Source organism: Anolis sagrei, chromosome 5 (genome assembly GCF_037176765.1).
Source record: "Anolis sagrei isolate rAnoSag1 chromosome 5, rAnoSag1.mat, whole genome shotgun sequence".
Lineage (NCBI taxonomy): Eukaryota > Metazoa > Chordata > Lepidosauria > Squamata > Dactyloidae > Anolis > Anolis sagrei.
Window position 1 is genome coordinate 187,497,586 of NC_090025.1, and position 26,278 is coordinate 187,523,863.

Here is a 26,278-nt window from a genome sequence, read left to right on the forward strand (position 1 = left end):
AATGACAATAACAACAGACTAATTTTGGAAGGGGGAGGGGGAGGGGGAGGAAAACCACTAAGTGAATTAGTTAAAGGATAAAGTGGTTTAGTAAGGTAGATGACAATGTATAATGGCATAGGAAAAATCATGGAAACAGAGCAAATTAACAGGATCAGTTAATATAATATAGGACATCAGATTGAATGACAATTCAAGTCATGATACAGGCCATTTGTCATAGGAGTTGTCAATTGAAAGCACGGCGAAACATCCACGTCTTTAATTCATTATAGAATGTGGCTAGGGAGGATGCCAGCCTAATTTCCCTGGGGAGGGAGTTCCAGAGATGAGGGGCCACCACCGAGAATGCCCTCTCTCTCGTCCCCACCAACCGTGCCTGAGATGGGTCGGGAGTGAGAGAAGGGCATCCCTGGAAGATCTTAAGGACTGCGTGGGCTCATAAGGGAGAAGGCAGTCATGCAGATAGGCAGGTCCTGAACCGTTAAGAGCTTTATAGGTGATAACCTGCACCTTGTATTGGGACCGGAAACTTATCGGCAGCCAGTGGAGCTGTTTAAACAGGAGGCTTGACCGCTCTCTGTAACTTGCTCCAGTTAACAATCTGGTCGCCGATCTTTGCACCAGCTGTAGTTTCTGAACCATCTTCAAGGGCAGCCCTACGTAAAGTGTATTACAGTAGTCTAATCTTAACTAAGGCATGGACCACCATGGTGAAATCCGACTGATCTGATAATCCAGCTAAAGACATAAGATTCCCTCCAGAATGGCCCTATTCCAGGATCTGATCCCAGCTTTTCTGTTTATCCCAGATTATCTGGCAGTGTAGACTTATATAATCCAATGCAAAGCAGAAAACCTGGGATCAAATCCTGGGATATAGGACCTGTCTGAAAGGGCCCAAAGAGGACCCTGGCTTTATCCTTCTAGTCCATTATTCAGTTACCAACAGTGGTTTACCAGATGCCTCGGACAAAATCTTGCGGTAGCATGGCCAAGTGTCCTATTTTTTATCTAGATAATACTAATTCTCCCTTCTAACTTTAATCTATTTTCACATTCCTTCCATATTTTAGACACCCCCCCCCCCTGAACTGCTAAGGAATGCTTTCACCCTACACAACGATCATGCTACGATTCCAACTGAAATGCCAGATTTTAAATTTGGGGTAGGGTATGAAGAATCTGAGATAGAGTGAACGCTTCACCTAACTACAAACTCCAGGAATCCATAGCCCAATTCAAAGTGCTGGCTTTGGCCTATAAAGCCCTATACGGTTCTGACCCAAGTTACCTGTCCAAACGTATCTCCCCTTACGAACCACTGAGGACTATAAGATCATCTGGGGAGGCCCTGCTCTCAGTCCCGCCTTTGTCAGAAGCACGTTTGGCAGGGATGAGGGACAGGGCCTTCTCAGTGGTGGCCCCTCGGCTATGGAATGCCCTCCCTAGGGAAATCAAATCTGCTCCCTCCCTCTTGACGTTTTGGAGGCAAGTTAAAACGTGGCTATTTGAGCAAGTGTTTACAAATACAGAGTACCTAATATAGGAAATCGAATGACCTGACAATGGAATTCGACAATGCTTGAGAATAATGAGACACTGATGATGTTATTGTTTTTGTGATGTTCTTATACTGTTTAATGTTTTTTATCTATTATGTTTTATGTATACTGATTTTTTGGAAACCGCTTTGAGTTGCCAATTGGCTGAGAAAGGCGGTATACAAATACAGTAAATAAATAAATAATATGGCAGATAAAGTTAGAACCAAAGGATTATAAATGGACCGTGTGAAGGGATCCAAGGAAATCTGGGTTGGAGTGAAGCACCTGACTTGTAAAGGAACTGCTGGTTGGGTAACTTAAAAAAATGATAACAAGAAGATGGAGAACGGGACAGAAGACTGGAAGAGAAGCGGGAGGGAGCAGATGAAGTACAACAGAGCATGGATTGGCCATTTGCTTTTTATGGCCACTTGGCTGAGACTCATGAGGTGCACAAGTATCATAAACATATCTGGCCATTATTTTTTGGCCTTTCCCTCTGGAAGTAATCTCTCTTAAACCTGCCCTGCTACTCATGCTAATACCTTACTGTACACACAAAACCCTTTGGAATATCCTTCTAGGCTGAAATGAAGAGCGAAGACACATTTAAGAATACGAGAAGGAAGGCAGCAATAAAATGCAGGAAATATTAAAACCAATAAACCCATGATAAAATATTTCACCATTTGACACATGTAATATTTAAGCGGCTCTTTCCTGCTGCGTTGCTTTTTATCATCTACAAAAATGAAAGGGACTTGTAACATGATGTTACCCGGTTGAAATGAAAGAGATACTTTAAAAATGTTCCTCGCACCCACCCCTCGGCCCCTCTCCACGCTGCCAAAATCCCTCCAGACTGTCATTAGGAGTTTCTGTAAAGTGAGCACTCTCAAACCCAGGAGCCCTTGGAGTTATTGAAAATGTACAACCCACTGGTTTCCCCAGCTTTTTGCACTTTCAGAGCTGTTGCTGAGGCTTTCGCTATATTACATTCACATAACAGAGGAACTGTCTGACTTTTGGTTTGAGCAGACAGTAAGTAATGGAACTTCCTATTATTTTTTAAAACTCTCAGTGAGATCTTGCAACTTGCTTAGAGACGTTTCTCTTTCAAACTGGGTGTGTCCACATTGTATAATTAATTTTATTTATTTATTTATTTATAGCATTTTTACCCCACTCTTCTCAACCCCTCCCGGGAGGGGGGGGGGAACGGACTCAGAGCGGCTAACAAAAGGCAACAATTCGATGCCACAATCAATAACACAGTATAAAACCATAAATACATACAGAGTTAAAACAATAGCAATTAATTAACCAAATTATCATAGTAGTCATTAAAACGGAGCCCCCGGTGGTGCAGTGGGTTAAACCCCTGTGCCGGCAGGACTGAAGACCCACAGGTCACAGGTTCGAATCCGGGGAGAGGCGGATGAGCTCCCTCTATCAGCTCCAGCTCCTCATGCGGGGACATGAGAGAAGCCTCCCACAAGGATGATAAAAACATCAATTCATCCGGGCGTCCCCTGAGCAACGTCCTTGCAGACGGCCAATTCTCTCACACCAGAAGCGACTTGCAGTTTCTCAAGTCGCCTGTACACGACCAAAAAAATAAATAAATTAAAACAGCCATTAAAACAATACGCAGTCCACAAACCCACTGATAGAACAATAAAACCGTATCCTCATACATATCGTCTTGCCAGTCTATTTCCAGTCAAAGTACTGCTTTATGTTTATTGTTCAAAAGCCTGGTCCCAAAACCAAGATTTTAATTTCTTCCTGAACGCCAGGAGGGATGGAGTCAATTGTATTTCATTTGGAACCAAATTCCACAGGCGGGGGCTACAGCCAAGAAGGCCCTGTCTCTCATCCCCGCCAGCCACGTTTGCGAGAGTAGGGCCTCCCCAGATGATCTTAAGTTACGAGGTGGGACATAGAGTCAGATGCGTTCGGACAAGTAAGCTGGGCCGGAACCGTATAACTGTCAAAACTCAATGCTATAAAATCACGAGAGTTGTAGTTTTACAAAGTATTTCACAGACAAACACCTGCTTTTGAAATTTACCTGTTTCTCACCCTTTCTCCCACTCAGCTTACTTCAGCTGCCAAAAACTGAGTTAAAAATGCAAAAGGTGTTAGTACTCAGTTACTCATCAGGAGAGATGAGGGGGGAAACTGTTACATCATTCAGAATACATGCTTCTTCTTCCACATAAACATATGTGTTTTTCCATGCAGTGTAATTCCTCAGAATCTTTTGGGATATTTCCGTATCAGGAGAAAATTCCACAGAAGTCTTGCTGTTTCCCTTTTCTTCCCAATAGAATTTCCCAGCTGTTGAGAAACTTTTTTTTGTTTTGTCCAAAAATTGAATAATGGAGAACTTTCTTTCCACCCTTACTAAGAACATTGCTTATTATACCCCTTTCCATATGCCTATTGTCAAGATAAGAAGCCACTGCAAATGCAGTCAGAGGAGACAAAGAGTACCTAAAAACCTGTAACATCCCCATAAAATTATCATTGTGCGCACCACACCACCAAACAGCAAAGTACTCAGCAGACCCTTACTCTAGACCCAGAGTAGTTTACAATCTAGAATCCTAGAATCCTAGAGTTGGAAGATATCTCATGGGTCATTCAGTCCAAACCCCTGACAAGAATCAGGAAAATTGCATACAAAGCACCCCCAACAGATGATCATCCAGTCTCTGTTTAAAAGCCTCCAAAAAAGAAGCCTCCATCACACTCCAGGGCAGAGAGTTCCACTGCTGAACAGCTCTCACGGTTAGGAGGTTCTATACTACTATTTATGCAGGCCAAAATCCCATTTTTTTTGTTTTTTTGCCGCCACATGACATTGTTGGCTCATGCTTAACTTGTTGTCCACGAGGACTCCAAGATCTTTTTCACACTTACTACTCTCGCACCAGGCATCTTCATATCATTGCGTCTTTGCATCTAAAATTTAACTCAAGACAATGAAAGCTACAGAACACAGTGATTAGCAGAGATGCCAAGGAAAATCCTTCTAGGCATTGTTATTTTCCCCCTATACAAATAGTTGCAAAATTGTACCACCATTCCTCTATGTCTCTTGGCATTCATAAGCTTTTCTGTTGGAGGTTTTTAAAGGAAGGGCTTTTATAAAAGTGTGCCATATTGTCCTAGGTGTCCTGTTTTTGACAGTTTTAAAAATATTTTAATTGTATGTTTATTTGTATTGTTAATAGTTTAATCATTCTTTTTATTGTAATTATATATGTATGTATAAGTCATCCATCAACATGAATTTCACAGGGGTTTCTTATGCAAAACAACCCCCCTTCAAAAAAACAACTCTGAGATGGTTTTGCCAGTTGCTTCCTTTAAAATAGCACCAGGTATTTGTTGGTCATTTTCCATCCAAGTAATAATCAGGCTTGATCCTGCTTAGTTTAGTAAATCAGACAAGATCTTGTGCCTTTGGGGCATTTCAACATGTTTAATTGTAATAGGCAACCCACTTTTATTCCAGATTGTGGTTAAAAGGTGGGATAATAATTATGATGACGACAACAACAGCAGTATGCACCAGCACAATTAGAATTCTGTAGATCCCCTCTCCTCTAACGGCGCTCCATGCAGTCATGCCGGCCACATGACCTTGGAGGTGTCTACGGACAACGCTGGCTCTTCAGCTTAGAAATGGAGCTGAGCACCACACCCCAGAGTCAGACATGACTGGACTTAAAAAGTCAGGGGACTACCTTTACCTTTTACTAGATCTCCTCTGCATAGGATATAACACAACAACACCCTATATCTTCTCTAAAGTTGATAAGAAGCCTTTTCCACTGGACAAATGTAGGGAAAGGAACGAGAACTTTCTACACACAAGAGGACAACTTGAGAAGAGGAAACAGTACAATGCCTCCAAAATACCACAAAAGCAGCAATGTTTGAATAAAAGGGGAGAAGGAGGAAAGAGGAAAGAAAGGAAGAGAAGGACATCCCGCCAAGCTATGAACCTGTAGGCTCTTTTCTGTCAGTTCAAAACCTGCTTTCTGTGGACATTTCAAATATCCCCACCACACTGTGTACATGGAGGTTCAAATGAACCCCATTCTGTTTGTCCTCTGGAGGTCTGTTCCTGCACTGACCTCCTTTCCTGACAAGAGCCACGTTTACAAAAGAATCTGGTTTTGCAAAGCCACATCTGCTCCCAACTCAACACGCAAAGGTCATCCAGCATCTTAGCATCATTCAGACCTCTGGTTGAAGTTTCTCTTAGGACAGCTTAACAACACAAAAATGTTTGAAAGAATACCTCATGGTTCCAAGTAGATCTGGCTGCAATGGCTGATATTTCGAACCAGTTTCTGCTTTGCAACTTGTTGCGAAGTTTTCTTTCTTTGAAACAGAGACTTGAAGCCTACTTCTCAATTTCCTTTGTGGTTTGGAAACATGCTAATACATCCGTTTACCAGCAAACTCTCTCTCCCCTCCTGCAAACTGTCATTTCTGCAGTAAGAAAATGCTTTCGACTTTGAGCAGTTAATAAATAAGTTTAAGGTATCATCAAGGGAGATGGGGGTGGAAGACACTGTCCCATAATTCATTACAGCATTATGCAACAGCTTTTCATGAAAAGAAAGCCATTTAATGCTCCAAACATTAAGTTTTAGTTTACACTTGGTAGATCTCAAAGGAAGTGGTTGACGCAATAGTTTTACATTTAGCAACTGCATAATTTGTGCAAAAAATGTCTACTGTATCAGACTATCTATCATCTATGTCCCTACCTATCCAGTCCTCTGTTCAGATAAGGCCACAAACTAACCCGTGAGACAGTAAAGCTCTAGGATGAAAACAAATATTTTCCAGGTAATGATGACCACTGAGATCAATTCAAAGAAATATCTGACTTAATATGTATCACTATGCAAAGAAATCTTGAAGCAACTTTGGTATTAATTCAGACAAAGGACTTTGAATTGGTTGAGTATCCCTTATCCAAAATGTTTGGGGCCAAAAGAGTTCTATATTTTGGGATTTTATTTGTGAATAGGGATTTTGGAATATTTGTGTATACATAAGCTTGATGATGGGACCCAAGTCTAAACACAAAATTAATTTCTGTCTCATAATTCATTTTATAGAGCTAACTTGAAGGTAGTTTTTACACAATATTTTAAATAACTATGTGCATAGAATGAAGTTTCAGTACATTGAAACATCAGAAAGCAAACGAGCCACTTTCTCAACCACCCAAATTGACAATTTTGGATTTTTGAGTACAGGCAGTCCCTGAGTTACAAACATCCAGCTTACAAATGACTCAATAAAAGTAGGGGTGAGGCAACAAGAAGTGAGAGAAATTTATCCCTAGGAAGAGAAATTCACTCCTGAAAGTGTTATCATGTGGAAAAGGTATCTTCACTGAAGCTTTATCCCCAATCCTTGTTTCCAAAGCAAACCAAATTTTCCAAAATCCAATTACCACAGGGACAGAAAGTAAGGAGAAATGTTCTGAACAGGGGTACAAACACCACATGAGCATTAGCCATTCCCTATGCTGTCCAGATAGATAGATAGATAGATAGATAGATAGATAGATAGATAGATAGATAGATAGGCTGGAGTTACACTATAAAAATGTACCTATTTCGATTTACATACAATTCAACTAATGAGCAAACCTATAGATCTTTGTCTTGTTCATAAATTGGGGAATTCAGAATTCCACATAAGGGATCTTTGATTTGCAGCATAAGCTTCTATAGACTTCTTCACTGGATTAGAGTTGACTCAATAAAGATTTATGTTCAATTCCTCATTCAGCCGTCAATCTTGACAATGAGATGACATTGGGTCAGTCACCTTTTCCTTCTGACCTTCCTCAAAGGGCTATTGTGAAAATATGGGGCGGGGATTACTGTGCGCATCAGAAGAACAAATGAAATATGCAATGATAGAATAGAATAAAGAGGGAATCTTGGGTCTGTAACTTCTACCCATTTTGTGAAACTCTCTGCAAACTATGTTCACTTCCCTTTTGTGTTTAAAAATGGTTCTGAAGTAATGCAGCAACGAGAAACTTCCTAAGTGCTATTCTTTCTCTACTGAGAAATTTAAACTGAGAAACAGACAGACAGGCAGTATTTAAAAAATATATTACTTTGAAATTTCTGTAAGCCAAATAAGTAGAACATTATACTGATGGAAATTGGGAACTCTTGCAAAGGACAGTTGGGAGGCAGGTGACAAAGTGGTGGCAAACTTTGTCAGTTCTACTCTGTAGCTGCACTCCTCGTCTATTTGCATCATTCACAATCCATGTAGTTACGTCTTTTGCAGCTGGACATCATTACAAGGCAAATGCAAGTCTAAGTCTCACCATTTAGGAAATAAACATTCCCCTCCCTCTTTTTAAAGTACTCTGGAAGTAGAGTCCAAAATATTTCAAGAATCCTCTGAATGCAGCTGCCTCATTATCCCTCTTCACAGAAACAACTTGTGGTGTAGAAGATAAGAATGGGACCATGCTGCCGATCCATTTCCCTGATGTCAACACATCCCCTCTGCCTCCCCATGCTGTACATCTCCATGTTTGGCTGAATGTGTGAAAGCAGCCCTTACTAAACCCTTGGAACATTTAGCTGCCCAGGAATGTGAGCAGAGCATTTCCTCGTATCTTCTGGGCTTCCCATAAATATTTCTTGGCCACTGTGGAAAAATTAAGTATTGGACTAGCTCAGCCATTATAGTTTTTTGTGTCCATGTGACAAGGCACATGATGAGAGTGAAAGAATATTTGAACACATAATTGAAAAACAGATATGCATTTCTTGCGCTGGCAAGGATCTTTGTAATTCGCACCAATCGCACTTGCGATGCAGGTGGGATCGTGAGCAGGGCCTCTCCAGATGATCGAAGAGATCGTGTGGGTTCGTATATGGAGATGTGGCCATGCAGGTAGGCAGGTCCCAAGCCATTCAGGGCTTTGTAGGTAAGAACCTGCACCTTGAATTGGGTCCAGGAAATGAATGGCAGCCAGTGGAGCTCCTCAAACAGGAGGGTTGATCGCTCCCTGTAAGGAGCCCCGGTTAACAACTTGGCTGCCGCCCTTTGGACAATCTGGAATTCCCAAGCCGTTTTCAAGGGCAGCCCCACGTAGAGTGCATTACAGTAATCCAATCTAGAGGTGACTAAGGCATGGACCACCCTGGCCAGATCCGCCTTCACGAGGTACGGTTGCAGTTGGTGCACAAGTCTTAATTGTGCAAAGGCCCTCCCAGCCAACGCCGACGCCTGAGCCTCAAGCGTAAGTGATGAATCCAGGAGGACACCCAAACTGCGGACTTTCATTAATACATACATTCAGTGACCACACAAAGGATTTGTGTGAAGTCTTCTGAGAGTGACCATTTATTCTCTGATTGGCTTGGCTCTTAAAATGACAGCTTTACAAAGATACCAGAGCACCTACAAATTCAGCAAGTGCCCATTGCCACTCCTATACAGCCTTTAAAGCTTCAGCTTGGCATTCTCTTCTTGATGGTTTGTACCTGCTCCCTTTCACCACGGATGACAGGCTGCTAAACCTTAATGGTAAAGCACGTAATTGCTCATCTTGTTGGCTACCTAAGTGCCTCCTGCTAATGAAAGTTAAGCCTTTAAGGATTACAGGGAGAGGCAAAGTGACAAATTATTATGCCCATCTCATAAAAGAAATATCATTGCAAAGAAGAAACTTAAGTGCTGAAAGCCCCTCTCAGTAATGCGTAGCATGCTCTAATTTTAGACGATTCGCTGGCCACCAGAGAGTTTGCAGCGCGTACGGCCAAGCCCAGCTCAATCAACCCACTCTTTCTCTCTCTCTCTCTCTCTCTCTATAGCTGCAGGTCATATTATCTCATGAATGAACTGTTATGTAGGTCAGTTAAGAACTGTCTCCTAATTGAATGCACGTTTCAGCACTGGCATCCGTGCCCTAGATATCAACATTTATGATAAAAAGAAAGGGGGGGGGGGGGGGAGAGAAGCATTGCTCCTAACAGCAAGGGGGTGGGGAGGATTGTAGTGAAAAAGGAGTATGTGGGTGGAATACCATATCTATTGGCTCATTTTAAGAGTGTCTCCATGTCCAAAATTACTGGAAGGGAGTGGGGGATAGGGATGGGAAGAATATTAAGAAATACTTGAAAAATCACAAATGTTTGGGAGACTCTCACAAAAGAATGCTATGTTTGGGATTAATTCTGTGCAACATTTGTACTTTGTTTTTATACAAAAGCAGCATTTTCTGCTAAGGAAACATTATTTTTTGATCAAAATTACAGTTTCTTACACACACATGCACACACAAACATAACCCAGTAAAAACTTTGGACAGAATTGCTACTGAATTTAAAATAGAAATTCATTTGCTGTTTCATTTGAGAACAAATGAGTGAATAATTAAGTTCTCGTGGGGTACAAACCTAACACACAAACCCATGCAAACTCAGACCCTATCTATACTGACCATTTAGCGCATTTTGAAATTAACTAGATAATGAATGCCCACAAAAGCATGTGAAGGAAAGCCCTTAATGCACATCAATGTTCTGCAGTTTGCGTAATCACCTACCAGGCCTCAAACTGGTTCCAGGAGAGAACCAGTTTGAGGTGGGAGAACTCTTGAAATTATTTATTCTTTCATACAAGAATGAAATACCATAAATGAAGTTTCACATCCCTAAGCCATGATATGAATCAAAGATATAACTGTGAACATGGATCTTAAAAGCAGCAACAACAACAGGATATTGAGTCAATGACAGTGAATCAATCTCATTTCCAATATGTCTAGGTGTTACTTTCATACCATTAATGTCTGCAAACTTAATTATATTAACAATACTCAAACATGGTGGCTTTTGTCCACAATATAATGCACTGGATAGACATGGTCAGTTTTCCCCTGGCCTGGATCTGAAATAGCAGCGGTGACGAAGGCTTAGCTTCTCTCTCTTTCTGAAAGTGACTGAGTCATGTTTGTATTTATATGATGTTACAGAGCTGAGCCTTTAGGGAGTGTTCCACATATAGTTTGCAAAATGCTTAACTAGCCATTTGTTGATTTAATGCCACAATCGCAAGAGAGATGCAAAACATGCCACTGTTTTTATGCTTAATGCCCACAGAAGTTGAGGAGCAGTGGCAAGAGGGCTTGAGTGAAGCAAGGATATAACTTCTCATTCAAAGCAGGACTCACATTATTAGCTACAACAGGACAATAGGAGCCTTTATTTGTCTGGGCATAATGATCTCCATGCAGTCATCTTGGAGACATCTGGCTGATGGAGACAGATTTCTTTTCATTTTTTAAATACTTATTTCAGTTTCCTTGTGTTCATCGCCTATCTTCTCATTCAGGAAATCCAGAAAGATAAGGAAAATGAAAAGTTGCCTTGTATTTGTCTGTCTAGCCCAGAAGGGACTACTCCGAATTGTCGTAGATCTCCAGCAAATGTCTTTCCCATCTCCTACTATCTGATCCTTTCTAGATAGTTTAAGAATTAAATTCAGGACTGTCATGTGCTAGACCATAAGGGTTGCCAGTTCTAGATCATGCCAGGCCCTGAGGTTTCTGAACCAAAAATTGAGATTAAGGGATGGCCCCAGGTGAAGTCATTCAACATTATGCATTAAATACTAAACCTCAGATGTCCATAGCTTTTCCTTGAAACACACACACACACACACACATAGAGAACTTATTTTTCCATTTGGAAATTAAGATAGAAACCTTAGCTAAAGGGGCTCTTTCTCAATTGAGGTGAAATTATGGGATCACTTATTTAGGAACTGTTCCTACCAAATTAGAATAGTTGAAGGGCAGCATTTGAGGGACTGATACAAATGACCCAATAGAATCCCAGTTTCCAGATTCTACTGTTGCAATCTGAGAAACAAACCAACACAGCTGAATGTTTGTTTACATGAATAATTTCCAGAGTGGCTTGAGCATTGGACTTCGACTACAGGGATGAGCTTTCAAATCCCCGCTAAATTATGAAAATGCACTGGGTCCCATTCTCAGTCTCAGAGGAAGGCAAAGAACAAATCTTGTAAAGAAAACATTAAGATATGAGGCATACATTAGCATTGACATAATTCAGAAACAAGTTGAAGATAACAACAAAGAAAGCAAAACGATAAACTATATTGGACTGTACCAATTCCGATCCAGGAAATACAAATTTTCACCTGATAGAAGATGAGATAAAAGCCTAGCCCAGTGCTTATCAACCTGGGGCTTGGGACTCCTGGGGGGGTCACGGGGGGGGGGGGTCAGAGGGGTCACCAAAGACTATCAGAAAACAAAGTATTTCCTTTTGGCCATGGGGGTTCTGTGTGGGTAGTTTGACCAAATTCTATCATTGATGGGGTTTAGAATGCTCTTTGATTGTAGGTGAACTACAAATCCCATCAACTACAACTCTCAAATTTCAAGGTCTATTTTCCCCAAACTCCACCAGTGTTCACATTTGGGCATATTGGGTTTACATGCCAAGTTTGTTCCAGATCCATCATTGTTTGAGTTCACAGTACTCTCTGGATGTAGGTGAACTACAACTGTGTGCCAAGTCTGGTTCAATTCCATCACTGGTGGAGTTCAGAATGCTCTTTGACTGTAAGTTAACTGTAAATCCCAGCAACTACAACTCCCAAATGACAAAATAAATCACCCCCCAACCCCTCCAGTATTCAAATTCGGGCGTATCGGGTGTTTGTGCTAAATTTGGTCCAGTGAATGAAAATACATCCTACATATCAGATATTTACATTACAATTCCTAACAGTAGCAAAATGACAGTTATGAAGTAGGAATGAAAATAATTTTATGGTCGGGGGTTCACCACAACATGAGGAACTGCATTAAGGGGTCACAGCATTAGGAAGGTTAAGAGTCACTAGCCTAGGCTATTTAGTATAAGGTGCTTTTTTAAATGTAGACTAACTTCTAGATGGTACAGTATTTTTTCTTAGGCATCAATAATCCAAAATAGTAGAGTTAAAGAACAGTGTTACTTTATGGTTTTTTTTTGTTTGTTTGATTTACTGGTATGTGTTTTTCTGTTTTAGTTGCAAGACCTAGATCTCTGAAGCAAAAAGAAACCTGATGTAATAAGCCAAAATCAAGGAAAAAGTCACCAAACATTCAGAGGAAAGCATCCATTTGGAGGATAGCTAAAAGCAACTGTTGTTACAGCCAGTAATATGTGTTATTGTGAAAGGAAGATCATATGGAAATAGGATTTCTGCTACATGACACACATTTTAGAAGGGCTAGGCTAAAGTATGTTCAGGATTGTCACATGTGAAAAATACTGTTTTTGTCTGTATGGCAACTACAATTTTCATTTACGTGCATACATGCTATTATTTCAGATTCCCCTCTTTTTGAAAAGGAAGCATCTGCATCTAAAAGCACTAAGAAAACTACGTTAGATCAAGATGATAGGTATAGACCTGGGATTAAATTGGAGTCATTTGGCTTGATTGCATGTGTGCATCTGTGAGTGTGTGTATGTGATGGTGCAGTTGAGATGTTCCCCAGTGGAAAGCAAACACATCGCGAATTAAATTAGCTTCACTTGGCAAGAAGGAAGCCCCACAATGACTGCCTAGATTACTTTAAAAGCTAAGATTTTCAATTCCTCGAGGCAATCAAATTCCACCAACTCAGAGACTTGTGTGTGTGTGTGTGTGAGAGAGAGAAAGTATCCCCCTTTTAGCCTAGTCCATTTCCAGCAGTTGGCTGACTGCATATTAAGCTTGTCCCAAATTTGCTAGAATGCCAGACATTTCAAGAGGAAATTGGCACAACTGAGTGTCCATAGCGAAAGGAAACATCATCTTCTTAGGTCGGAATAGAAGGGAGCTGACTAATAGCAACAAGTTTACTGCAGTACTTGAGTGCTTGGAAAGCTACTTTTCAGGATGTATGAATTAAATCCTCTGCTGAAGACATCCAGAATTCAACTGAGGTTGACCAATGCTTTGGGTCTGCAGCATCATTTCCATCTTAATTCCCATTTCTTATTATGTTGCTCTTTCCAACAAACCTATTAATAGGTTCTTGTGGGTTTTTTCGGGCTATAGAGCCATGTTCTAGAGGCATTTCTCCTGACGTTTCGCCTGCATCTATGGCAAGCATCCTCAGAGGTGTGAGGTCTGTTGGAATTAGGACAATGGGTTTATATATCTGTGGAATGGCTGGGGTGGGGCAAGGAGCTCTTCCCTGCTGCAGTTAGGTGTGAATGTTTAGCTGATCACCTTCATTAGCATTTGAAGGCCTGCCTGAGCCTGGGAAATCTGTTGCTGGGAGGTGTTAATCTGTGCCTGGTTTTTTCCTCTCTGTTGTTTAGCTGTTATAATTTTAGAGTTTTTTAATACTGGTAGCCAGATTTTGTTCATTTTCATGGTCTCTTCCTTTTTGTTGAAATTGTCCACATGCTTGTGGATTTCAATGGCTTCTCTGTGTAGTCTGACATGGTGATTGTTGGTGTGGTCCAGCATTTCTGTGTTCTCAAACCTATTAATCATGTCTGTAAAAATAAAAAAGGTAAGGAAATGCAAATATATTTACTCAGTGGGCTAATAACATATTTAAAAGACTCTTATTTGCTTGCAATACTATTTCTTGGATCCAAGATCCAACAATGTACCCCACTGATTCAAATGAGATTGGCATCTCACTTCTTCATTCACCCCATGGACCTTAAAATAACTTATTGGGGCTGAGGATGACTGTAGTGCCATGGAAGGTTTCAGGAGGCATTGGTAATAGAAAAACACTGTAGGATGCAAAAGCACACCATTATATCTCAATCGGTCAACAACCAATGACAATTCCAAGGTTTCAGTATCATTAAGCCAGGGCACTTCAAGTAGTGTCAAACTGCATTAATTGGACAATGTAGCAATGCATATGTATATGCATATGTATATGTATATTTGAATGCAATATTCCTGCTTCTTGGCAGGGGGTTGGACTGGATGGCCCATGAGGTCTCTTCCAACTCTTTGATTCTATGATTCTATGTATATACTGCATATACTCGAATATAAACCAAATATAAGCCAAGGCACCTAATTTAACCACAAAACCTGGGTCAACATATTGACTTGACTATAGGCCAAGGGTGGGAAATGCAGCAGCTACAGGTAAATGTCAAAATAAGATACCTATAAAATGGCATTAATTGAGGCATCTGTAGAACAAATGCTTTTGAATATTTACATAAAACTGTAATTTAAGATAAGACTGTCCAACTCTTATTAAATCTGTATTCTAACCTTCTTCAATATAATTGTGCTTATGTATCCTTCCAATAATCACCATTTTAACTATACATTTTGGGGGAAATGCTGTTTGTATAGGAATAAGAAAAAAATGGGAAAGACTGGTGCCAAGAGAGGAGGAGAGGAAGGTGTCCACTGCACCGAGAGAGGAGGCGAGGAAGGTGCATGCTGCATGAGAGGTTGTGGGGGGGGGGGGGGAGGAGAGCTGGGTTGCTGTGTGGAGAGGTGAGGGTCCTAGCAGGAAGGCATGGGGCTGAAAGAACCTTTCTTTCAGATCCATGCCTTCCCCCCAGTACCCACACCCAAGTATAAGCAGAGGGGGGATTTTTCAGCCTAAAAGGGGAATGAAAAACTAGGCTTATACTACAGTATATACAGTACTTGGATTTTCAGCTTACATAATGCATCCCACCATTAACGATGACAAGAAAACGTGGGATTCACTGGAGCTTCCATAAAGTTCTGGAGTAATCCTGGAGTTTAGGAGGTGTGATCAGCTGCATCAATTGGATTTGGCCCAATCTTCTGTCCACACTTCCAATGGAGCCACTGTTCCTTTACTAATCACAAGCAGCTCCTTTGCAGCCCATGTCGCTTTTGGTGAGACACAGTCATATGACTGGAAACACAATGTTGCCAGTAAGCATCTCTCTGGGAATTGCTTGTTGGTAGTGATGCTTTGAATGCAACATTCCTGCTTCTTGGCAGGGGTTGGACTGGATGGCCCATGAGGTCTCTTCCAACTCGATGATTCTATGATTCTATGTAGTGGAAGCAATGATGGCCCCATTGCACTCTTGGCCTGACTGGTCATGTCGATAGCCAAAGAGCACTGAGGACAATCCTGGGTTGCATTGGAACAGCTCTGGAGCATGTTAACCTGGATTACTCTGGTTAAGTGTAGATCCAGCCCTTACAGATGCTTCAGAAGCTTGGTATAGGATGCAGAACAAAGAAGGAAACCACACCCTATTTATGGAACAACACAATGGAGGTTGCAAAAGATGATGAAGCTTGCATAAAATCACCACGGTGCAATGAATAGTGAAGGAGAGAGAATACACTTGCAATATTTACCACCCATGTATTAAGGGATTTCATGCCCTTGCCTCTTTCTCCCCATCATTCCTTCCATCCCACCCACTGCAAAGCGCTTGGCTGGATTTAAGGAATTAACACCACCAAAGAGAAAGCATATTGCCCTGGGGTGAGCTTTCCTTCAGTCCTTCACCCTTTCCAGAATTTCCATCTCCTTTATGTTGGAAACAGCTGTTATCTTGAAGTATAGGGCAGCAGCATTCCTGTCATTGCTGCAGTGGCAGAAGCGTCTCTGTTTAGTTAATTCTGTGCCTGCTTGGCTTTCTCTCCCCCCATCCCTCAAGGCTTTAGAAATCCACACTGCACAAGGAAGTGGGTAAAAGGGTGGAAAGAAAAAGAGACAACCTTTGCTTGGAAAATGACCCCTTCCCCAAGGTAGCTAGATGCCCCTCCGCATTCAGCCATGCCAAGCTTTCAAAGGCACTCTTGCTCTACTGAAAGATTCACAGCTTCTCCCAAAAAAGAGGCCAATTCATTCTCTCCTCTGGCACGCACCCACAGCTCTCATCTTATACATAAAAAACACACTTTGCAGCATTATCGCTCCTCATTCCTGAGAGATCTGAAACATCCACAGTCAGTGGCTTAATTAAGAATCCATGCTGACGTGAGGAGGGTAAATAAACTCAATACTCCCGCGCTGACAAAATGGGTTAAGTCACTAGATGGACATGGGTTTAGAGGGGGAGTCCAAGAGAGAGACCACAGATCCTGCATAGCATCCTGTATAGCAGAATATAAAACAATAGGAGCAACAACAGGCAATAACAGCAACCATACAAAACCCAACCCAGTGCTAAAAGCAAAGCTTAGGTGATGCCACTGTATGCTGTGGATGTTCAGCAACTCAAAAAGCTTTTAGAGGCAGCCTATTAACTTTCCAGGGAAATATACGTATAAAAATAGCCATTATTGCTGAATAAATTACAGACAAAGGGGGCCAATTTGCAGGAAACAGAACATTAATGTATTTTTAATGGCTGAGCTAAGGGTATGGCAGCATTCAGTGTCTTAATTCTAGTACATTAGCATTGCCTGTATACATTAGGCGTGAATATTATATGTGAAATGTGGTTTCAGAATGGAAATAAGGGGGTACAGTAACGTTAGCTATTATTGCTGTTGTTTTTAAAGCAGCGGCACGGGGAAGTCTCTGGCAATACCACCCCAAATCATTTTGGAGAATCCTATCATTGTTTTCCTTTGGTTTCATGGCAAAGCAATGAAAAGAGAGGAAGTAGTTGAGGTGTTTGTTCTTAAATGGCATTCAGATTTTAATCTTTTCTTTTTAAATTACTAGGATCTTTGCATATATTTTAATGTCAGTTCAAATATATAAATAATATATATAATAAATTATATATGTATTACACACACACACACACACATATTCTCTGTGCATAATGAGTACCTTAAAAACAAAAGAAACAATGAATGAAATCACACCAAATTTGCCAACAAATCGTCTCACAACACAAGGGGTGACCATCACTCAAAAATTATGATTTTATCATTTGGGAGTTGTAGTTGCTGGGATATATAGTTCACCTATAATCAAAGAGCATTCTGAACCCCACCAACGATGGAATTGAACCAAACTTGGCACACGGGACTCCCATGACCAACAGAAAACACTAGAAGGGTTTGGTGGGCATTGATCTTGAGTTTGGAGTTGTAGTTCACCTACATCTAGAGAGCACTGTGGACTCAAACAACGATGGATCTGGACTGAACTTGGCATGAATACTCAATATGCCCAAATATAAACACAGATTGAGTTTGGTGGAAATAGACCTTCTGAACCCCAACAATGACAGAATTGGGGCAAACTTCCCATACAGAACACCCATGACCAGCAGAAAATACTGTGTTTTCTGGTGCTCTTTGGTAACCCTTCTGACACCCCCCTGGTGACCCTGCCCCCCAGGGTCTTGACTTCCCAGGTTGAGAAATGCAGCCTTAATGCCACCCAGTCCAATTCCCTTCACCAGGGCAAGAAAACATAATCAAAGCCCTCCTGAAAAAGGGCCATCCAGCCATTCACACAAACACACATGTATATGACAGATGTAGTATCAAAGATTTGAAAGGGACCCCTAAAGGACAATGATATGTTGCATCTCTACATCAACACTGGCAAAGAAACAGCAAGAAATACTGTTTACCCACAAACATAAAGACATTACATATATTAGAAACCAACACTTTCTCATTACTTTATTCTCCAGATCACCAGACTGAGCCACAGCAACATGTGGCAGGGGATAGCTAGTAATAAATAAAATGCCTATATGTATGCATATATGTAAATACAGTGTGTGTGTGTGTGTGTGTGTGTAGGCATTTCATTTATTAAGTTGTCACAAATTATTATTTTAAAGCAATTTAATTCTCAATTTTCCCAATTTTCCAGATGGGTCTAAAAATAGGGGGGGGGGGGGGTTTATATGTGATTTCTCTGGCAACATCAAGTGAACTGAATTGCTGTTGAAAGTCTTTCTAGGTTATATAGAACATATTTTAAATCCACAGAGATATATAGAGATTGATTATCCCTTGTCCAAAATGCTTGAGACCAGAAGTGTTCTGTAACTCTTTTTTTTCTCCAGAATTTGGAATAGTTGCATATACATATAATGAGATATGGTGCCGAGGTCTAAACACCAAATTTATATATGTTTCATATATACCTTATACACACAGGTGGAACGTATTGTTATAATCATATTTTAAACAACGTTGTGTATGAAACAAAGTTTGTGCATACTGAAAACAGAAATGCCACTATCTTAGCCGGCTGTGTGGACAATTTTGGATTTGGAAATATTTCAGATTTCAGAGTTATGAATGTAACCTGTTGCTGCTGCCTAAATAACCGTAAAGGTAAAGGTTTCCTCTCAACATTAAGTCTAGTCATCCTGGGGGTGGGGGTGGGTGGGTGCTTATCTCCATTTTTAAACCAAAGATCGGACATTGTCCGTAGACACTTTCAAAGCCATGTGGCTGGTATGACTGCATTGAGCACCGTTCCCTCCTCGCCAAAATGGTACCTATATTGATCTACTCACATTTGCATGTTTTTGAACTGCTGGGTTGACAGAAGCAAGGCCTAACAGCAGTTCAGGGGTTTAATCCACCTAAAGTAATAACTGAAAATCCCACTCTTTCAAAGTGAAAAGGGTGTACTCCTTAACCTTGGCAACTGCAACTTCCTTTCCAACTCTGCTTCTTTTTTTGAACATAACTAGCAAGTAGAGCCCCTTTCCTTAGGTCTCTCCCCCCCCCCAACCCAAATCAGTAACTCAGAAGGGTCGCACCACCACCCAGTTGAATGGAGTGTTTTTCTGATTCTCAGTTAATATAGCATGTCAGAACCAGATGCTCCAGTCTCCTTCTTGGCAGGGGGTTTTGATGAATGGTCTACAAAGTCTCTTCCTATGATTCCGAAACAAGTACAGGAAGCCCAAGCTTATCTGACACTTATGGCCTGGACCACTGTCAGAAAGTGGAATTGTTTGAAAAGTAGAGTCCAGTTTTTAGTTTGTAAGAGGAAGACTAAACACAAGATGGTGCTGAGCTGAATCAACTGAGAGAGATGAAAACAATGTGCCAGGAATGGGGCAGCAGTGGTCAACAGAGCAGACCAAGGGTTGAAAGTGCAGAACATGGCTATAATTTACATCTGTTGAAACAGTGCGGCATGCAAGAAATGAGTTGTTGAAAAGTAGAGGAAGTTGTATGTCCAAGCTTGCAACTTTTTCAATTAAATTCCCTTCATATAAACCATCGAAAGTTTGAGCTGGACTGTTAAACCATATACCTGAATATAAAACAGAAGCTCTGTGCAGCATATTGGCATTTGGATTGGTATTGCCAGTTCTCACCAAGGCCAACACCCCATCACATAGGCATTGTGACATGTCATCTACCACCAAACCATCAGTACTCAATGAAGTTAAGCAACAGAGTGAGAAAAACCAGACCAAGAAATCAAGGTGAGAAACCAAAGAAAAATGGTTCTCAGGCAACAATTTTGCAAATAACTGGGACTTCATTTCAAGCGCCAGATAAAAATAGCTAAAACCTTGAGGCAATTTTCAATTCTAGAAAACAAATTCAAAGGGTGGGGGACAGTTTGGGATCAGCATTGGTAGACATGCTCACCTTTTTGAGTTAGGAGGAAATAAAATGCATTTGATGACCAATTTACAAACCTATAAGTTATTCAAGAACCAGAAAAGAGATGACTAGACACTGAATAAGCGTACCGTGATGTACCTAGCACTGTTTCAAGGACTTCAGATTCATCAGAAGGAAATTTAGGATTCACCATGCAGCAGCTGAATATCTTTGGCCAGTGGGTGAGTCAACTCCAATTCTTATTCATCTTTTTTCCTTCATGATACTTATTGAAATAAAGATTTTCTATAGTAATAGCTCAGCTACATTTTAAAGGCACTCATGGAGCTACAGTTTCTGTCAGCAAAAGATCACACGAGCACAGAAGCACTGTGGAACCATTTGCAGCGGCCTCCCACAATCTTTCTTTAAATGCTTTCACAATTAGCACATCTTCAACTGACCCATATAATTTACACTCTTCATGTCCTATCCAGGCCAGCAACCCTACACAACAGTGTTAGGTCAACCTTTTTCAGAACAATAGTACATGCATAGTTGTATGATTTGTAATGAAATAGTACAAAACTCCAGCAGTACTCCACATGCACCTTCTGGTGTGAAGACCCAGGACTCATCTACATAGACCTAATAACCAGTACGTACAATGAACCACATCACATGGATCTTCAGAAGCTGACGGACACTGGAGGACACTGTGGGAAACTGTGGGGAAGTGCCTATCATTGTCCTCTTACTATGGTTAGTCATGGGCTGTCATACCACAAAGTTTCTTGGCTGTCCGCAGCTAACTCCTAGTCACCTGTCCTCAGGGCTCCCTCCTAGTGCACTGCTGGCACACTTCCAGAACTGAGTCCAATGGAGCCCCACTGGAAGTAGCCATGCAGACTCCATCCTGGTACCATGCCAGCATTGCACTAGGATTAGAGAACCACATCCCCAATCTGATAATGTAGTAGATGTTCAATCCTTGTTGTCTTTATGGCATTCCTACACTGATAGGTATTGCAAGACTAACCAAGGACTTGACAACGCTAGAGCATTTATCGACCTTAAAATCTGTTTCTGCCTCCTGTAGAATTCTGAGGTTTGTAGTTTAGGGAGGACCAGAACCTTTCTGGCTAAATGCTTTAACAACCTCTCCCTAAACCACAAACCCCAGAATTCTGCAAGAGGCAGAAACTGGATTTAAAGTGGATAGATGCTCTAGTGTCATAAGGTCCCAAGTCAATCTGGCTCAGCCCCATTTTAAGAGAAGCTGAGGGATGTTTCAGAATTTGCCTTAATCTCCAAAGCAACCCTGCAGTTTTAGTGTAGTGTGGACATCAGGACTGAATCAGATTAGGACCAGTCCACTCTCCACATGGGGCATCACTTCCACCTTGTTTTGCCTGGATCAGGTCCATGTCATTGCTGTCACTGCTCTCAAATGGCCACCCTATGCTGACAATCAGAAGTAGCTCTGCAATTATCTGGAGATGATGAGGGCAACATGAGCAATTAAAGAGACAGTCCAGTAGGACTGATGTGGTCTCAACCCAATTGGACTACCTGGACACTGCCCTACTGCTACTGTGGGATGGGGGACAGTGTGTGTGACACACTTCAGGGCCAGTCTGGAGCATTTCTGCTCTAGACTGGCCCTGGATTTACCAGCTAATGCAGATGAGGTTGTGTCTCCCATCTTGTGGTTACTTAGCAACATCAGCCTGGTATTCTCTGGAGGTCTCCCATCCAAATACTAATGGCTTGACCTTGATTAGCTTCTGAAATTGGATGTGTTCAGGAGTGTAAAGTAAGATATTATCACTAGTTCAGAAACACTGTGAGCTTGGAATGTTTGCCATATAACAAATACCTACTATAGTAGGCCCTTGATGTCCATTGATATTTGGTTCCAGAACACCCCGTGGATACCAATATCCACGGCTGTTCAAGTCCCATTATAGACAATGACATACATAGCAAAATGATGCTTCTTACATAAAATGGCAAATAATTCAAATGCGTGCCAGAGAGAACCTGAGGATCTGTGAAATAGTGGGATGCTACAACAGGGTGTGGGTTCACTACATTGGTTTTGGGGGAAAAAATATAATTTTGGGGGGACTGTTTTACTAATTTATTGTTATTTTAAATAGAAAGCAAGAGCAGTATATCATGTCAGACCAAAAAACACACCACTCCCTTTATTTTCAGGAAAAACAGATGACTTTCTTGTTTACCATCTTGGATTTCTCCTTCACGGTCCAGTATTTTTACATACGTGTTTTCCATTGTGTTTTCCAGCATAGTTTGGTTTCTGTTGGTTGAGAATTTCTCTATATCCTTATATATAAGTCTAGAAATGTTAGTTTAAAAACCTCCCAAAACCTGGCTTGATTTATCCGTGGGTGGGTACTGTACCTTAAATTTTATCAAAAAGGAAACCTTTCCCTTCTCTGAGCAGAATGGTGAATGAAGAGAGACTGTCAATCTCAGGAGAACCCCAAGAAAAACAGTGATCTGCAGTGTGGTGCAACTTTGATCCTTTTTGAATGCCTGGTTGGAGAAATAGTGGAGGTGACCAGGGACAACTGGCCTTCTGAGATAGTTTTGATGCACCACCTCTCTGTGCAATGGTCCTAACATATCAATGGATCATATCAAAACCCATAATTTTGGCCCCCAATCCTGCCCTTGACTTATACATGAAGTCGACTTATACATATCTATATAGATATTTTTAGCTGTACGGGGACTATGTATTTGTTATAACCTTCCACTGCTATTGTACCTCTCACAAAATTTGAGGCTAGCCTCCAGCTGTGGTCATTTCCTTCCTCTCACCTCCGTGAGGTCACCTCCAACTTTGATTAGCATGTAGTTGCTCTAGGACAGATGAGGTATGGCTTTAAGCCTCTCGACCCAGGCTCAACCGCAGTCAGCGTAAAATCTTTCTTAAAGATCCATCTCTGAGTGTTCACAGGGGGTGGAGAGGGGGGGAAATGACAAGATCAGTTCACAGCCTCTTGATGCTCAAAGTGGAGGCCTGCTGCTTGCTCCTTTCAACCTCACTGATCAGTTTACCTCAATTTATTGTCTTAAAGCCAGCTGTGAGCAGAAAATGGCTGGAAAGTTATTTTCACTCTCTTGATATTAATCTATCTCCATTGTACCAAGTGTCTAGAAACTGGCTGCCTTTATGCAGGCATGGAGATATACACAGACACACAGGTTGTGGAAAAAATGTTTTGCACGACAGTTCTCAGAATGCTCCTCATAGGACAATGGCCATAGATTTTGGGAGATGTCATCCAACATCTGACTTTTCCAAGCTTCACACACATACACATAGGGTCTCTGATGGGAGTATTCAATTTATCCTACCTGGAAACAATGAAGATTCAATGTAGAACCTTGAAATGTGCATTTCCCTTAATCTCAACTCCAGTTTTGTCATGAAAAAGCCCTCCCAATACAAAACTAATTAAGGTTGCAGAATAGGACTAGACTCTTTCCTTAAACAATTTATTTTTATCCCACTACAATTAATAAGAGCAAAAAAATTAGTCCAAATGTTATTGGCTCTTTCTTCAATGATTGTGACAGCTAACATGAAATACGCACTTACAAAGCCGAGCTTAAGAGCAATAAAAGGGGCGTTCGTTGCTGAAATCCTTTTCTGAATTAACTTTGTTGCTTTTTGGGTTTTTAAAAAGAATGACTCAAAACATTACACAGTGTAAGCTTTGGGATTCCACCCCTCCCACCTTTGATTGGCTTTCAATTTGGCATAATTAAGGAGTCAGGGAGAAGAAAAGTGAAACATATTCATTTGTATATTTTAATTGAAATGTGTCATACACAAACTAATGCCTGCTGTTCAAGTTGTTCAGTCACTCACTGATACTAATCAGATCTTTCTCTTCTTCCTCCCTTCCAATTGCTTAAAAAGATATAACCATTCTCATTTGGCAAAGATAACCTCAGTTAATCCTCTGTCAGCCCATTTTTTCAGTTGCTTTTAAAATGTTCCAGTTTCTCTCTACTTAGGTTTACTTTAATTGATGCAAACCGCATTCAAGGTGTCAAAGCAATTTTTATTGTTGTTGTTGTTCAGTTCAGTTCGTTCAGTTGCTTACGACTCTTCATGACCTCAATGACCAGCCCACGCCAGAGCCCCCTCTCAGCCGTCACCACCCCCAGCTCCTTCAGAGTCAAGGCAGTCACTTCAAGGATACCTTTCATTCATCTTGCCATTGGTCGGCCCCTCTTCCTTTTTCCTTCCTTTTCTCCCAGCATCATTGTCTTCTCTTAAGCTTTCCATGATGTGGCCAAAATAGTAAAAGTAATTTGCATTCAATTAACTCTGCCTTTCCATACAACCATATAACCCAGAATATCAAGGCAGATAATCCACAATACCTGCTTTGAACTGGATTATTTGAGTCCACACTGCCATATAATCCAGTTCAATATGGGTTTTATACAGCTGTCATTAAGAAAGGACAGGGCGAAGAGTTGGTTCATGCTCATCCCCCATTAAATATATGTTAAAGTATTGTTCTTTTATTTACACATATTTGTTTGCTGTTGCGGGCCTTCAAGTAATTTCCAATTTATGGTGACCTTAAGAGAAATCTATCATGGAGTTCTTTTTAGGGCTGAGATTATTTGTTCTGCCCAAGATTAACCAGTTGGTTTCCATGATGAATCAGGGAACTGAACCTTTGGTCTCCAGAGTTATAATCCAGTGCTCAAAATACTACACTATGCTGTGTTTGCATCTCAGTTATTTCCTACTCTGGATCTCAACATAGCTTACAAAAGTTAAAACAGATATAGCTTAACACACACACAAGTTTGAAATATAATTAAACTAATAATAAAACTAAAACACAGTATAGCACATGGAAAACAGCTTTGGAGGAGAATGTGGAGCAACCTTGAGTTGCTCCACTGTCCCTGCCTCCCACCACCTTGATTAAAAAATATTGTTATAGTTCTTCTGTATTTTCTGTCAGAGAGCGAGAGAGCAAATAAGAGAAACATCACCTCCAGTAAACATACTCAGCTGTGTTTCTGTTCAGTTAATGGTACTTCCTGTGTAAAGGTCACTGCTCACATGGCGTGTAGAAGCTGTAATGGCTCAATTTAACATCCTGCGTACTGAAGTGAAACTCTTCCCTTTCTCTCTCCAAAACCTCTCTGTCAGCTGTTTTCCAATTTGTCTGTCCTGTGCTCTGAGATGTCAGCCTTTGGTGTATTGTAAAACTTTTAATCGCAACACATACAAAGCAACAAGAGCCTCTCTTATCTTTATTTCCTTTTAAAAATATGTTAACAACACCCCATACCCCACCCTACTATCCATAGGGGATAGCTTGCAAGACTCATGTGGATGCCTGGAACTCTGGAAAGCACAGAAACTTATATTTTCAGACTTCAGTTGACTCTTTAAATTTAACTCACAACCACAGAGTTACATTGCATTGGAAATATTGCTGGGGACATGGTCCCCAACTCACTGATACATCACCAACTTTCTTTTTGCTTCCTCAATAGATGCTTGCACAACAAGTGGAAGGTGCCAGTGGAATTCTATGTCATGTTTGGGACAGAAGTTTTATTTAATATAATAATAATAATAATAATAATAATAATAATAATAATAATAATAATCTTTAAGAGATGGTCATCAAGCAGTTCTTTGAAAGGAGAATCCATTACCTACCGAGCTGAAAGAAAACACAACTCTTACAGTACAGGAATCCATGGCTAAAGTACCCCTGAGAGATGGACATCAAACACTGGCAAGTAAACTTCAAACTAAGGAAAGTAATACCTACTGAGGGAGTCTATTCCACTGTCTTACCATCAGAAAGTTGTTTCTACACCTGGGAGTAGAAGAAACCAAACGAGTAAAGCCATGACAGAATTGTATTGCTTCTATATTAGACTCTTTTGCACTGATAATGAAGGATTTTCTGCAATCAGCTGGATATAGTTTAAAAAGAAGTTCCAAACAACATTTACGCATTGCTATATTATCCAGCCAAGCCCTTCACAGCAATGAAGATACTTCCAGTGTTTATTAAAGCTTTTCTGCATGCCCATTTTATTACTTTCTGTTGAGTGCATCTTTCAGATTCTAACAACCTAGT

General features: G+C 40.8%; 1 protein-coding gene across 29 annotated transcripts in view; it reads right to left on the reverse strand.

Annotated features, from left to right (window-relative positions):
• Positions 1-26,278, reverse strand: part of CELF2 (CUGBP Elav-like family member 2) — a 652,882-nt gene that overhangs the window by 310,713 nt on the left and 315,891 nt on the right. Inside the window, exon 1 of one of the 29 annotated variants that reach the window (XM_060776492.2) lies at positions 5,866-5,938. The exons of the other annotated variants lie outside the window; for them this stretch is intronic. Within the exon in view, the coding sequence (XP_060632475.1) occupies positions 5,866-5,870 (5 nt within the window). The 5' untranslated portion in view covers positions 5,871-5,938. Of the gene's footprint in view, positions 1-5,865; positions 5,939-26,278 lie in introns of those variants that run through there. 29 annotated transcript variants of the gene reach the window in all.